Genomic DNA, 15,517 nt, shown 5'->3' with positions numbered 1-15,517 from the left:
ATAATGATGTTAGACTACGTATACGTAGATCTACGTCACCCGCAGTGACGTGACATAAATGTCGTGTCGACAATAGGGAGGTTTAGTCCCACGTAATCCGTGGGTACTTTACGTGTGTGTACCACGTGATACTCAGTGACCCACGTACAGACGTTTTCTGATTCACGACATACCGTGTATGGAGGCTCACCCACGTTCCGCCAGAACGTGGGTGAAAATCAGAATGGAGTGCATTGTGCAAGCTGTGAGGGTGCTCAGCTGAAGAAGTTTCCGAAGCACGAAATCAAAATATTGGATGGGCTTCTTGGGCCCGGATAGCTTCGTCTTTGACCAGGTTTGGGCCTTTCGCTTCATGCTTTTGTTTGTTCCGTGTGACTAAACACAACATTGCAACGTGGGTGCCCTTCATCCACTTTACGTGGATCACCCACGTACGCGTTTCCGTTACGTGGGAACTAAACCTCCCTAGTAGTAGTACGTCTGTCAGCATGGTCAGTGCAGTGTGCACATGTGACAGTGTGAATTTTTGTCCCAACAAAATAATGACACCAAGTAAAGGCAGGGCCAGGGCCTAGCCCATCCATAATGACCATATCCAGGGAGTCGTAAAATCGTCGTTGCATGGTGTGGATCAGGGAGTAGTAAAATACCGGTATTTCACTACTCTCCTTTGCATGGATCACCATGCTAGATGCTGGTCACTGCATGTCGTTTTTTTCTGTGGATCTGCATGTGACTGCGACCAGTGTGGGCCGTAGCTAGCTAGCTAGACAAAAAAAAAAGTGTGATACAGTACATGCCTAGCGCCTTGGCAGTGATTTGCTTTGGACAGGCGGACGAGTTGCCTTTCTTTCTGTCTGAAAATTGGTTTGCATTGGAAATATTGGAGACATAAGGAAATCTGTAGACTGTAGTTCGGAGGTACTACTAGGCTAGAGGTAGACCATGGTAGACGTGATGCATTGATGGAGAATGTGCATTGTAGTGGTTTTTGTAGCGATCCTGTAGTCGCACTGGTGCGGTGCTCAGCATTCAACATGCAGGTGTGAATATTGATAGACGAAAAGGAGTAAAATAAATATTCCCAACTAATTTCGCTCGTCAGTCTTGTAGTGTGTATTCGGGTGGAAATGGCTGCTGCACCCTCTGTATTCTTGGTGAGAGCCTTGGAGAAAATCCTGAACGATAAGGATACCAGAAAATCGCAGCATGCTCAGCTGAAGAAAGTTTGTATCCAAGCACTAGGTATGAAACCCCTGATGACAGAATTTAGTTCATAGAAATTGTTCTAACATAATTCCACATACTGTCCAACTTTCTTCTGGCAGATGACGTCAAGCAGAAAGCAAAGAAGGAAGGGTAAGTTCAGTGATTGTGTTATGCTTTTCTGTCTCAGAATCAATTCATGTTTGATTAACTCGTGCTTCCTGTCTGTTGACCAGGGAACGAAAAGATGGCTCGACAGGGAAATCTATTGCTTCTGGAGGAGCTGACGCCTATTTCAAGCCATTTGAACTGGCTTGCAAGTCCAAATCGCCTCGAATTATTAGTACCGCTTTGGATTGCCTGCAGGTAAGTAGCCTGTGTCAGCAATCGTTTGTAATTTTTGTTGTATTATAATATTATAATTGTGCACTTTTGAACAATCATGCTCATTCTCACATTACCACTGGATGGCAGTTGTGGGTTTTTTGGAATCCACTATTGTCTCTATAGACTGGCAACGAATTGTCCATAGCTCTACAGCAAAGTAATTTTGGGGAGCGATACTAGTTACAGTAGTATTCCTGAGCTTTGACAGACAGAGTACATCTGGTGGATCCAGGGTCCAGATACCTTTGTTTGCTTGTATTTGGGCGTATGTTAGGATAGTTGGTTGTTCCTATGTGCCACATGACCAAGTGACCACGGACGAGCAGTATTCTGCATGCAACACGTATGTCCCGTACCTCAGTACACATCCTGTGGGGGGTTTCCATGTAAATGTATGCGGATACAGCCAACAAAGCGAAGACCTGTGAGCGCATGCTCTATCGTTTACTGCCGATTCCAAGTGACCTGAATGAATGACGGATGAAGCAGTGGGCCAACCACACATGTACACTACTTACAATGCGTAGCAGTATCTGTACAGCAAACCGCGAAAGTTGAAATTGACTTTTGGGGGTCGTCCCCGGGATACACGTTGGACAGGTCAGGTCAGGTCACCCCCATCCCAGCCCCATTGCAGCCAGGTTTTTACCCGAACAATGTAGCAAGTGAAGTATGTTTTCAGTTCGTAACCAGACGTTCATTGAAATTTATTTTTCATTGCATCATCCTAATCACATTCTACACCCTGTGTCTGAGTTACAGGGAGGTCACACTTTTGCTATGATTCCTTATGTCAGTCTGCTAAACTGGAAGTCAATGAGATCCGGTGCTTATTTGCCCCTATAAAATAAGAAGCACTTGTTCACAGTGCAATGGCCATTTGATTTTCTTGTCATTTGCCTGTTATGGAAAAGCAAGGTGCCGTGAGAAGCAGGTCACCTGTTTTGCTGACTTGGCAGAGAAAGAAAAACACAGCTGGGAAAGGTTTGTGGGGTAGAGTCGTACAATTGGACCCGGTTGAAATTCACGTATTGGTACATACTCGCACTCTTACATGCATGCACATGCTTAGCAGATCATAATTCAGTCAATCCTGAAGCTAATCCCACAATCGAACCGCTCCCAAGGCGGTGGAAATTCTCAGCTATCGACGCAAGCAACTCTGATATCTCTACAATGAAGTTTGTGTAAACTGCAATCGATCAAACCTTTGCCATTTTAGAACCAATTGTTGCATACTCTTTGGGCATGAAGTTTCACTGTCTCAGGCTGCTCACCACGTAGGGCATCTCTACCAGAGGAGAGGGATGTGCCGTTTTCAACATGGTCTTTCGGGTGGGAGAAAATGGAAGCATGGCAGGACATAAGGTGTTTTGCGACTCGGTCTGTAGTTGCAGCAGTGTTCCAGGAGTGTTGGAGGCAGACAGCAATGAATTCTTTTTATAAGTGTGTGGTCACCACGCTCTATTGTCCAGAGTTTTCCAGCACCCCAAGGCCATCAAAATCGATAGAGATATGATATTGTGGAAGATCAAAGTATGTGTTTTTGTGCAATAATATTTTTGGTGCCAAGTAGATCCTAACTACACTCCCGGGAAGGGAAGAATATACATGTACTTTGAAAACTGAAATACTGTTTTACTTTTGATTCGGTTGACTGTTGACGGTATGAAATGTGTATTTTCCTCGTGGCTGATTGTAGAAACTCATTGCTCCCGGCCACCTGACTGGAAGCTCTCAAGATCCTGACAACCCGCAGAAGCTACTTGTGGATCGCATGGTAGATACTGTTTGCAGTTGTTTCCAGGGACAGAACACGGATGAAGGTGTCCAATTGCAGATCATCAAGGTACTTTACAGACTTTAGTTCATACCCGTTAGTTGTCTGCTATCATCCTTGCTTTACAGATACCTGTGCCCCCCCCCACACACACACACACTGCACGCAAAGAAGTAAAGCTGTCTGTGAGTGCTGAGTCTCTGGATTACACCGAGCACCTGGTGCCATTTCAGTCATGTAATCTGCCTTTGGCCAATTTACAGGATGAAGGAAGCTGGGGACTGTTTGGGCCAACATTTATTTTACATTATTATATTCTCCTCGAAATCTGTGGATGTCTTTGGAAATCATTCTCTGAAATATATCTGGGTGTCACCAGGAGTTTTTACTATTGTTCCAGTGGTCTACAGTTCGCGAATGTTGGAATCTCAGTATGACTAGAAACTGTGAGCACCTCAAATTCTATATTACTAGTGCAGATTCAAAATCAGCATGCTTTTCTCTGTTAGTCTACTGAAACTAACAAATTATTACGAAAATGAAATTCTGATGAAAAGTTGACGGTTTCGCTGCATTAGCTGTCCTGAACTTGACTGCTTGTACACTCTAGTGTACTGCTGGCTAAAGCATAGTGCATACTTCAAAGTGTGTCCTTGGGTTGCTTATTCCACAGATATTGACTACATGGTATTTGAAGTAGGGTTATGCCTCCTCATAGTATGGTGTGTTGGTTCTTTTGTCCATAGCTACAGGCTGTGCTGACCATTGACTTGGGATAATTTATTATGTTTATGTCTCATCATAGTGTGGTGTGTTGGTTCTTTTGTCCATGGCTACAGGCTGTGTTAACCATGGTATCCGTACCAACTTGTCATGTGCACGAAGCATCGCTGATGCAAATCATTCGCACCTGTTTCAGTATTTATTTAGCTTCAAAGAACCAGATCAACCAGACCACTGCCAAGGCAACGCTCACACAAATGCTATCAATCACCTTCCAGAAAATGGAGCAGCACGCTGTGAGTCTATCTCTTGCTCCTTACGTTGGGAAATGGTTGTTAATTTTAGGCTACGTTTGCTAAAAAAAATGCTGGTGATGCTACCGATGCTGCTGGCAGCTTGGTGAAGATGGTGTTACCGTGTTGTCCAGTCATGGTTATCTGTTGATCGCTAAGAGTCTATAACCCCCTTCAAGAGTATGCAACTCTGATCTCTGAGCTACGAGTGCTCTGCGCGGGGTGTTGTCTGTGTCATTTGCATGATTGTAGTGAACTGACGGCTGACTGGAATTTGACATTCTACAATATTATATAGTGTTGGGTACATGTGTGATAACTGTCGGTAGATTCAGCACGCAATGCGCATACATGCAGCATCAATTTCTTAATGAATGGGACGTATGTATCAATTTCCCGCCATTAGGTTTGCGGGGCAAGTCCATTACAACCGTACACTTCTTGATTCCAGCTCTGCATAAAGGGTCGTGGACCTTGTAAGGTCATACTCATAGATGTACTAGAGCGGGTTGAACCTGCCAAGTATGGGGCAACTTGCCCTGCGAAAAGGTGCCGGCCATCTTCGATGCATACCTTCCATTCTCCGAGAAAACATGCTTTGAGTCTTCAATACATGCGAGATGAACATAGTTGCAGTGGCTGAGCTGATCCTGCAGTCTGTGGTTACGTAAAGTGGGTAGCATGCCATACCTGACTCCACATGAAGAGTTACATACTCTGGGAAGGGGTGATGGGGGGGGGGGGGGGGGGGCGTATGAACGCTTGCTATCGCCCTAAACTGGGTGTATTGCCGACTGTATCGATAGTGGTGTGGGTTGTGTCCATTTTGCTTTCGTTTTTGCTTTATAGCAAGGCCGAGAGAAGCTCACATCGTCATCAGCATCAATACCGCTAGAGCAGGCCCATAGCCAAGGTGGCCATGAAGCACGAGGAGATGATGCAGCTTCATTAGCAGAGACTGCATCCAATGCCTCGGGTATGAGATTTATGGTGGATTTCCTTCACGCTTCATGGTCCACTTCCTGGATTGTACTGCTGCACTCTCATCTTACACTACACTTTCACTATACATGTTTAACCCTTTGTGGACGGACTGTACGAGTTTCGATCTAATAAGATCGAAAGTCTGCAGGCGGTAAAATCTTCGTAACTCCATCGTTTCTTGAGCAAATTCCACAATCGAAGGGTCTACGTGGTAGCGGAAACTCCAAGCTGTCCAATGCAACAATCGCCGAAGAGTTACGATGTCGGACGCCAGAGATATCGCACGCCGTATTCTTACCTCGGCAAATTCAAATTTTTGATCGATTATTTCGCCATTTTGGGGGAAAATCCCTTTTTGTGTGCTCTTTGAGCGACTGAGCACATGATAATGACGTAGCCGGCTGAAGGTTGAATCGTCTCAAACAGATTTGAGCGTTCTGCGATGAAGGACAGTGGAATGGCGTTGATGGGACGAATTTGCTTGCATATCAGGCTTGGAGACGATTTTGCTGTGTTACCGCGCCTGATTTGTGGCGGCTGGATAATGGAGATTGGTACCCTGGCGTTGCTCTTGTCAAGAGCTTTCCAATGAGCCCTTGATTGTGAAAATCAAGTGAAGGACATCAAAGTTATGACATGGTAAAGTTGAAAATTGTACTGACATTTTGTAATTCTGGTGCATACTGTGCTAGTAATCCGTCCATAAAGGGTTAAAAGGCCGTGGCAGAATGACGTAGTTTGTACAGCGAGCACCCTACACAGCCACCTGGGTATGGTTGTGTAGGGTGTTGCCTCTGTTGAGCAATGCATTCCTGACCCTAACATACTCACATGCATTACTCATACATTCCGTATTTGGCAATGTACAATGGGTGTAGTGTTTCAGGTACACCTGATATGTGCATATACATAGCGATGATATTGCTAATAGATCACTTTCCTACCCTCTGTTTCTTCTGTTTCTTCCTTTGCAAGCGCGTTTCATTCAACCTTGCACATTTTTGGTTGCTTGCCTTTATGGGTTGTATTAGACACAGAGACAAGAGCTGTAATTGCTGCGACTGCTGCCATGGACGTGCCAACAGAGGAAGATCTGGAGAATGAGCTCGAGGAGGAGACAGGCCCTGAGGACAGTGCCGAGCAAGTGGCAAGGCAACTGGTCAAGGAGGTGGTGGAGAAGGCGGTTGACGAAGTCAACGCCGAGATTCTTGTAGAGTCTGTCAAAGAAGGCCTTGCCCGGGTCAGTAGCAATTTATCTATGTCTCATGTACCGGGTCAACCCATGTACTTTATGTTTCATGTATCATGTCATGTCAACCCATACACTTTATGACTCCTGTTCTGGGCCATCCCGTGCACGTTTGCATGTGTGTCATGCATTGGGTCACGCCTTACTTTTATCCGAAGGCATTTTGATTCTCGCAACACAGCCCAATGCACAGCAACATTCACGACTACTGGGGAAGACTTCTTCTGATTTCTCTGTTCGATTTCTGGGTTGTGTTTACATGTTTACGTAGGCAAAAAGTACTTTGGGTTTGACAAACCTGCAGGTCTGAATGGGAAGGTACTGGCTGTCAGTTCAACAGCTTGCTGTTGAACGCAGACGTTTTGAACGTCAGCAGATATGTAGCTGATATCTGTGTACATTTATCCTTCTTTATGTTGTGCAACAGCAGCAGTCAGCTGACACAGAGACGGCAACTGCCAATGCAAACGGTAAGCAACCTGCTATGGGTTAAGTGTTCAGCTTGGCATTCTCTTCAAAATTCTTGTGCTGCTGATTCAGGTGTCCTGTTCAGTGTACATCTTGCAGGTTTTGTGCAATGTACTACATGTGTTTATAGTTCTGCTTGAAGTCTGCGAGTAAATCTGAATCATCAAGGTGACCACCCACTGATGAGTGGTCTGTAGGCTTGCCTCTGGATCGTGAGGTACTGGGTTTCACGCCTGCACTAATGATAGGGAGTACGTTTGGTGCCTTCGCAAATGTGATTATGCTCACGTGTAATATTTTACCTGCTAGGGCGTGTGCCAACATTCACGGTCAAAATTCTTTAGCCTGCTTCTTGCACGATGTCTGCATCCACCACTGGGCATAGCATTATGGTCGTAGCCAGTTGGAGCGAATTGGCCTCTGCACTTCACGCGATGCTGTTGCAAATCCGACAAGCTTGCAAATTTCCGAAGGCTTGAAGGTGACCTAGTGTCTTCGGGTACTACTTAGGCCTCTGTGCTTCGCCTCTACCTCTACGTGACTTGAAGAAAATATACACACTGGCCTTGGGTGTTGTGTTGGTTGTGAAGTGCATACTGGGTCATTTTGACCAGACTTAGTTCACTGTACTGCACTGCTCTATGCGTATGTCACGTATTACAGTGTAAGCACGTGGCACTCAACTACATTGTAGCTGTATGGCGGTGTCAGCACACTGACTGTTTACATCTGTATTTTCTATCAACGGTGTTGGTCCAGGCGACTTGAAAGCAGCAGATTCGACCATTGCATCATCCCGTGCATCGGCTGGCTCACTTAACATGGAAGTGCTGAGTGACGTTGAAGGTCTCGATGCTATGGAAGGCGTTTTGAAGCCAGGCAAGAAGCTGAAGTTCACGCATATCACACAGAAGGATGCTTTCCTCGTCTTCCGCTCTCTATGCAAGCTCTCAATGAAGAGTGTGGAGAGTGCAGATCCAAAGTAAGTAATGGACTATCTACTTTTTTTGCGTCTTGGCAGTTTCCCTCCTTTATTATATTCTGTGATGTTGGTGTATTATCATCATGGTTACTGCTCGGCCCTGTGTGTTGGTCAGTCAGTCCGTCAGTCGGTCAAATGGTCAGCTAGTCAGTTTTTGGCTTGACTCTGACGTTGCTCCACTGTCTTGAAAATCTGCAGAACTTTCTGTCGAGCTTACTCATGGGCCATTTTTCTTAGTTGTCTGACTCAGTCAGACAAGTGGTTAAACAATTCCTTGTTGCAATTTAAACAACCTCCTGATTATTTTGTTGGTATGTGTAGCTAGGCAAATTCCCATCACCTTCTTTCCGTTGGTGATACCACCTCACCCTCTCCACTAGGCGCTGTATCTGCCACTGTGGCATCTCAGGCATGGTGGTGAAACTTCCTCAGTTGGTTGTTTTTTCTCAACTTAATTGTTCAGCAGGTGGTAACAGGAACGTGTGAATTTTACTTAACTTTTTTATCTTTGTGTACAATTTTGCAGTGCAGCTGACTTTCCCTTGACTACGTTATGTACAGTCAACTTGGCTAATAACGACTGCGGATATAACGACAATTCGCGAATAACGACAGAATTTCCATGCCCAAAGCAAAGTCCCATCCAACTGTAATACATCGAATGAGACTTCGGGTATAACGACACTTCGCGAATAAGGACACTTTTCTGATGCCCCGCCGAGTGTCGTTATAAGCGAAGTTGACTGTACTACCATAATCATACCCCCGACAGTACACACCCTTGCTTTCATACCTGTTTCATTCCTTCATACAGTACCATATACTTGCCTGTGTACATCTGTACATACTTCTCGTGCTGCAGGTCTCCAGAACTGTCCAGCACCGTTCTGTCCTTGGAGCTTCTTCTCGGCATCCTGCAGAACTCCGGGCCTTTCTTCCGCACCAATGAGCTCTTTGTGCGTGCCATCAAGCAGTACCTTTGTGTATCTCTTAGCAAGAACGGAGTTAGCAATGTGCCTCAGGTCTTTGAAGTGTCTCTGTCTATCTTCTTGACGCTGCTGCAGTCTTTCAAGTACCATTTGAAAATGCAAATTGAGGTAAGTTCATGTGATCATTTGGACAGGTATGATCATTCTTGTGAGCTTTCCAGCCTTAGTTGTGTTTATCTTCTTGTATATGTACGATGTATGTTCTTGTGTGTCTGTGCAAGTTTAAGGCGTTTTATGTTGTTCACGGCTTTTTGGCGGCCCTACACCCTTGTATGCCTGCTCTCTGCAACCTGTGTCGCACAGAACTCACAGAAATCAGTGGTATCCACTGAACTGGCACAGCTAAAGTGGATTTTCTTGAAGACAAAAGTGCAATTCGACTACGGAACACAGCAAGCTTCATGCAGGCTCATTACAAACAACATCCCAAAGTTTCCACTAGCACGTTCATTGTCTTCTCTTTAGGTGGTCACAGGCATATGCATATCACGCTGACCGTACCTCGTCACACGTCCATCACTAGTGCATAACTGTAGGATTTACTGTGTTTCTATGTGCGTGAGAATCATCACTTCTATTCTGTGTTTGTTCTCGCTTATCTGCCTACTGCTGCTTATATCACCTGTACAGTGTTTAAAGGTTGTTGTACTGGTTTAGGTTCTTCTGCCTGTGTCCACCTGAAGATAAGCCAATGAAAGTACTAGTGGTGACTTTGGAATGTTGATTGTAAAGAACCTGAAGCTTGTTTCATTCCTTAGCCATGGTATGCTAAGCAGTTTTGGGTGCAAACATCAGCTTGTAGTCTGTATTGTTGAGATTCATGTAGTCTAGTCCAGACTGTCTTGTGTCATGCATCTGCTTGCAGGTGTTCTTCAAGGAGGTTTTCTTGAACATCTTGCAAAGTGCCAACAGCTCGTATCATCATAAATGGCTGGTCATGCAAGCTCTGACAAGAATAAGCGGAGGTGAGTTTTCAGGTAGCATTCTTTTCCCTGTCGCATTGTAACACCAGATATGGCAGTCTTTTAGGCCGGGAGTCCTTTACTTATTATACATGATTGTATTGGTAGAGATGGAGTAACTTTATATTGGTTTGTTTTCTTTTTTTCTCCCCGGCTGTGTTGTTTGCAGACGCTCAGTGCATTGTTGACATCTATCTGAATTATGATTGCGACCTATCGCTAGCCAACATCTTTGAGCGACTTGTACGTGACATTGCCCATGTTGCACAAGGACACAAAGCCATTGCGCTTGGCAACCCAACTCCAGCACAGGAGAAGGCTCTGCAGTTGAAGGTAGTGTACCATGCGCATTCACACACATACACACACACACACGCGCGGGGTATGCTTTCAACTGCCATACATTCTTCATTGCATCTACTGATATGTGTCGGTATATATCTAGGTGCATGCGTTCAGCACTTTTGCCTTTCTGCTTGCAGGGAATCGAGTGCTTTGTTAGCATCCTTCGCTGCATGGTGGAATGGAGCAGAGAGCTGTATGTGCACCCTGGAGCACCTCATGCATCGGCAACAACTGAATCCCAATCTCGTAAGTAACAAGCGCGCGACTGCTGCTGGCTTATAGTACTACTAGTATTAATTTTAAAGTAATGCTTTGTCGTGTCTGGGTGCTTGTGCATGTGTATCTTCTCCACTGCTGTGCCTTTTGTGGTCTCTTTAATCCCAACTAAGATGTTTCCCTGTATAGCTGGGTAGTACCAAGAGTAAATAAGCTCCCAAGAGTGTGCAACTCTGCGTATGGGGTCTCCGACGGCGAAAACTCACATCGCATGTCTCAGGTACTGCGTACAAACGAAGGATAGCGTGCATGCAATCTGAATATCTGCTCTGATCGTGCTGGCGAGTTGCACATGCGCAGTGAGTTTTTGTTAGAGTTCTTTTTGATTACTCCGCTGCTCGCTAAAAACGGGCTGGAAACGTACAACTGCAACACTACACCACGTGATGTGAGTTTTCGCCGTCGGTGTACCCCATAGAAAGGGTATCAGGAGCTGCACACTCTTGGGAGCTGTTGTGCTCTTGCTAGTACATGTATGACCTGGAGGTAAGTGCCAACGAGTGGTTTCGAAATGTGGAAAGATCATTGCTGAAATAATGTAGTACAGGTGTGTCCTTGGTGCAAATAGTATGCTGCAAAGAGATGTTCCATCCTATCCGTTGTGTGGTTGTGTTGTTAACGTTCAGACCGTGGCTCCGTCGATAACATCCAGTCGGCAGTGAGTGGTGGATATGAGCGTGCTAGCCCTAGTCCGTTTCACCCACGCCCGTCATCGACGGTGCATGACGGCACGGACCCCGTCGATGCGGCCACTCCGGTCGAGTCCGGCAGCATTGACAACCCAGAGATGGTTGAGGTACGCAAGAAGCGCAAGGATCTGATGGAGCAGGGCCTCTTGAAGTAAGTTGAGACTTTGTTGCGTCTAGCACCCATGCCATGGATACACTTTGATGCTTATTAGTTTGTTTGTTCGCATACGGGACTGCCCGAGGCTGTGTCTGTGTGCATGCTTGGAGCTGGGATTTCTGAACTACAAATATGCCGTGTTTGCTTTCAATTTGAATTTTTGAATATGGTCGAATTCATTGCTTCCCATGGCTGACGTTTTTCCACTTTCCACTTTTTACAGGTTTACTCAAAATCCCAAGAAAGGAATGAAATTCCTCCAGGAAAATGGCTTAATCGGTCCTGAAGCAAGTGACGTTGCTAAGTTCTTCCATTCTGATGACAGGCTGGATATGGTAAGGTCTTGTGTACCCCATCACTGTATGTGTGGCTTGTGTTTGTGCAATACGTACTTGAGTACACCTCAGTTACCTTTCTGATTCCCTTGTCCCTGTTGATGAACTTGGCAGTTCTTGGACAGGCTCAGCACTAGTGCGTATGGTAAATTACGACTATTGTACGTTGAATGACTTTGAGTGCTCATTTCCGTATGCTAGGGACTAGACACGAATCAACGTAACACTTGACAAGAATGGTTCCTCACAACTCCCGAGTTCCCTGCACTCAGCAATCATCAAGTGCCTGGTTTCGGAGTGCATGAAAATCAGAGTTTGCGTTGAACATTGTTTTGTTCACTATTGTGCTTGGTCATGTGATAATCAGTGTAGGAACAGTAATAACAGCTGCTGCAGCAGTGCTCGATGTCCTGGGCACGGATCCTGGATTGAGACAAACAATACTCAGGGTTAGGCTGTGTTTACTTGAGAAATTTCAACCCGGGTCGAGTTCAGCCCGGGTTGAAAGTCTGTACGATAGACAAAAGAGGTGATCGTTTACATCAAGAGTACATAACCCCCCAGAGTGTGCAACTCCCACATACCCTGTTGTCCCGACAGAATTTCAAGTTGACGTCATTATTTATGACGCAATGCTCCTTGCAGCAGTGATTTACAACATGTGTACGGGTGTCAACGCATCACACGTTTTTCTTTGCAATAATTTGTACAGGATCTATCGGCTTCGGTCAACCACAGGTTCCGGATTCGTCTGATAATCCGTGTACAGTGCGCATTGCATCATCAAAATGACGTCAACTTTAAATTCTGTCGGGACAGCACCCATAGTGGAGTTGCACACTCTGGGGGGTTATGTACTCTTGTTTACATGAAGACAGTTGACCCGGGTCAGATACTGATATGCCGCCAAAAGTCCTCTTCTACAGTCCTGTATGGTCACGTGAATCCGTTCGCGCGAAATTTGCATGTGCAGTGCTGTTCAAACCTGGCGCGAGATACGCACAGAAGTACATTTGTACGATTTTCTTGACCCGGGTTGATTTCAACCCTCCCCTTGGGGGGGGGGGGGGGGTGAAATCAACCCGGGGCGAAATTTCAACCCGGGTCAAGCGCAATGCGTCATGTAAACGCGCCATTCATTTTGTGTACATGGCGGGTTGAAATCTGACCCGGGTTGAAACGCTTCATGTAAACACAGCCTTAGTTGCTGCTCAAAGCTTCATGTCTATAGCAACCTTCGGACAGCTGATGCTATGTTTGTGACTATCATTGTACATGTATGTGTGTGTTGTGTTGTGTTCAACGACACCCACGCAGGTCGCTATTGGAGAGTACCTTGGAGAGAATAATAAGTAAGTGTAACTGGTTTGCCATGTGCAGCACTGATGGAAGCCTTTGTGTGTGTGTGCGTGCGTGCGTGCGTGCGTGCGTGGTGTGTGTGTGTGTGTGGACATATCATAGAATTGCTGTGCTTCATTTCTTGTGTACTGTGTTGAGTATGAATACAAGTATACAGTGCAGTACAGTGCACGGTGTTCTCTCTTTTGTCTTCACCGCTGAGTTGTGCCAATGCTCCCTGCTTGCAACAGCTTTACAACGTACAATGTGAATTCTCCTTGCTATTCCCCGTACAGATTCTGCATCGATGTCATGTACTCTTACTGCGACCAAATGGACTTCAGTGGAATAGACTTTGTGCCAGCTCTCCGCCTCTTCCTCTCAGGCTTCCGCTTGCCCGGAGAATCGCAGAAGATTGATCGACTGATGGAGAAGTATGCTGCTCGATACTGTGAGAACAACGCCAGGTACGGTTTCCCACTTATATTGTTTTTAAAATGAAGTACTCCACCACAGGTGCACAGTTTGTTTGGGCACGCAAAGGACCGGCGTGCTGTTTCTTCAGACATGGTACAGGAAATAGCCATGCAAACTGTAGAATGCCCGGATGCGCTGAACGTCTTCCCAAGGAAGGTTACTGAAACAACAGCAGTACACTGTGCAAGAAAGGGGGATGGTGCTGTACCCTCTGTAGTATTCCCATTGCTTTGTAGCTTTTCTTCTTATTACTTGATACTCGTGTGCTACCCTGATTTGAAGCTGATGTACGGTGACTATGTGTTTTTCTGTTGGCTCTTTGTCTACAGCCTTCAATTGTTTGCTAGTGCCGATACAGCCTATGTGTTGGCGTATTCGATCATCATGCTTGCCACTGATCTTCACAGTACCAAGGTAAATGCAGCAGCTATTGGAGTAATTTTTGTCATAAGCGGGCTCTTCTAAAAGGATAGTTTCATACCATGTACATGTGCTCAATAACACTGTGTCCCGAGAAAATGGACACATTTACGTTCCACTTCTCTACCCTGCATTGCGTTCAGCGCCGTTTTCCTGCATTCCATGACAAGCTTATTGTGGTGCACATCCTCCCTTGCCGAGAAACGTAAAATATTCCGTTTCTAGAGGTGCTGGGCTTACGTTTCTCGTTGTACTCAATTTGTGTGAAGCCCATTTCACTTTTGAGTTATTTTGTGTATACAAATATGACCCGCACTCGTGGGATGGCCAATCTGCCTATCATTGAGGAAATCATCCGTGAAAACTTGGTCAAACCGGCGGTAATGACCACATGTCAAGGAGAGCTTCTCCATCATGTTTGAACAGCACAAAGTCACGCAGAGATACGCAGCCGTTTCAACTGGTCGGAGGAAGTAGCCACATGGCGTCATGGGTGGCAGCATCTCTGATATTTGTGCTTCAGCTGTGTTGGCTTTGTAAATAGTCTTTTTGCTTCTATGCTATGTACAGATCAAGCGTCAAAACAAAATGACCAAAGAGCAGTACATCAAAATGAACCGTGGTATCAACGACCAGAAAGACTTGCCACCGGAGTATCTCGAGGGCATCTATGACGAGATTGCCCGCCAAGCGATCACTCTCCGTCCAACTGGCAAGACTGCGAAAGCGCTGATGGAAGACCGCAGCCACATACAGACCAGCTTCACCAGCGCCACTCACATTGACCATGTGCGGCCCATGTTTAAGGTATGTGCGTAGGTGTGCAGTGATGGTGGCACGTTCTAGCTACGAGTAAGTCCCTGCATATAGTAGTGGCACCGATTGCTGTCTTTGGGCTCTTCGGAGTGTTGCTTGGTGTGTTTTATACTACATGTACTACGGTTCTCATAAGAAGGTTGGTTGCTCACAAAACCAGTTGAAAGACGGCAACCAATCGGTGCCACTACTACCATCAAGTACTGCGAGAGCGCCCCGTCATTGCGTAGCACTGTAAAATCAGTTTTCCTATTTGCCATGCTTGTTTTGACTAATATCAGAGGTGTTTTGCCGATGCATGCTTGGACCCCGTACTATTTGATCTGCTTCTCAGTGTTTGCCACTGTGTTTTTTTAGTGCTTGTATGAATGTTTATTGTTTATCTGTCACTGAATGCCTTGGTGTTGTTACAGCTGGCTTGGACGCCGTTCTTAGCTGCACTCAGCCTGTCGCTGCGAGATGCTGATGATATGCAGATGGTGACGCTGTGTCTGGACGGCTTCCGCTGTGCTATTCGCATTGCCTCCATCTTCAACATGCAGGTGAGTTGTTAGAATAGACAACGTGCAAGCCACGCTCACATTGGTGTATCCATGTGTACATTTTATCCTTGATGAATGCATAGATATCTGTCCATTCGA

At 45.7% G+C, this 15,517-nt stretch overlaps 1 protein-coding gene across 3 annotated transcripts in view; it reads left to right on the top strand.

Moving 5' to 3' along the window:
* The first annotated feature begins 814 nt into the window (after positions 1 to 814).
* The window catches only part of LOC135825884 (brefeldin A-inhibited guanine nucleotide-exchange protein 1-like), a 29,854-nt gene continuing 15,151 nt past the window's right edge, over positions 815 to 15,517 (top strand). For 2 of the 3 annotated variants that reach the window (XM_065338536.1, XM_065338524.1), the window contains exons 1-20: positions 815 to 1,245; positions 1,329 to 1,359; positions 1,443 to 1,572; positions 3,296 to 3,442; positions 4,213 to 4,392; positions 5,239 to 5,365; positions 6,405 to 6,613; positions 7,050 to 7,092; positions 7,850 to 8,072; positions 8,935 to 9,169; positions 9,927 to 10,026; positions 10,193 to 10,356; positions 10,506 to 10,614; positions 11,271 to 11,484; positions 11,714 to 11,825; positions 13,143 to 13,177; positions 13,460 to 13,630; positions 13,970 to 14,054; positions 14,631 to 14,867; positions 15,290 to 15,418. In XM_065338536.1, coding sequence (XP_065194608.1) covers positions 1,131 to 1,245; positions 1,329 to 1,359; positions 1,443 to 1,572; positions 3,296 to 3,442; positions 4,213 to 4,392; positions 5,239 to 5,365; positions 6,405 to 6,613; positions 7,050 to 7,092; positions 7,850 to 8,072; positions 8,935 to 9,169; positions 9,927 to 10,026; positions 10,193 to 10,356; positions 10,506 to 10,614; positions 11,271 to 11,484; positions 11,714 to 11,825; positions 13,143 to 13,177; positions 13,460 to 13,630; positions 13,970 to 14,054; positions 14,631 to 14,867; positions 15,290 to 15,418 — 2,796 coding nt within the window. In that variant the 5' untranslated portion in view covers positions 815 to 1,130. The remainder of the gene's footprint in view (positions 1,246 to 1,328; positions 1,360 to 1,442; positions 1,573 to 3,295; positions 3,443 to 4,212; positions 4,393 to 5,238; positions 5,366 to 6,404; positions 6,614 to 7,049; positions 7,093 to 7,849; positions 8,073 to 8,934; positions 9,170 to 9,926; positions 10,027 to 10,192; positions 10,357 to 10,505; positions 10,615 to 11,270; positions 11,485 to 11,713; positions 11,826 to 13,142; positions 13,178 to 13,459; positions 13,631 to 13,969; positions 14,055 to 14,630; positions 14,868 to 15,289; positions 15,419 to 15,517) is intronic. The other variant, XM_065338530.1, reaches the window with a different exon arrangement.

The sequence above is a fragment of the Sycon ciliatum genome, chromosome 1 (assembly GCF_964019385.1).
Source record: "Sycon ciliatum chromosome 1, ocSycCili1.1, whole genome shotgun sequence".
NCBI lineage: Eukaryota > Metazoa > Porifera > Calcarea > Leucosolenida > Sycettidae > Sycon > Sycon ciliatum.
Note: the sequence above shows the minus strand (reverse complement) of the source record. Positions and strands in the feature narration are given on the sequence as shown.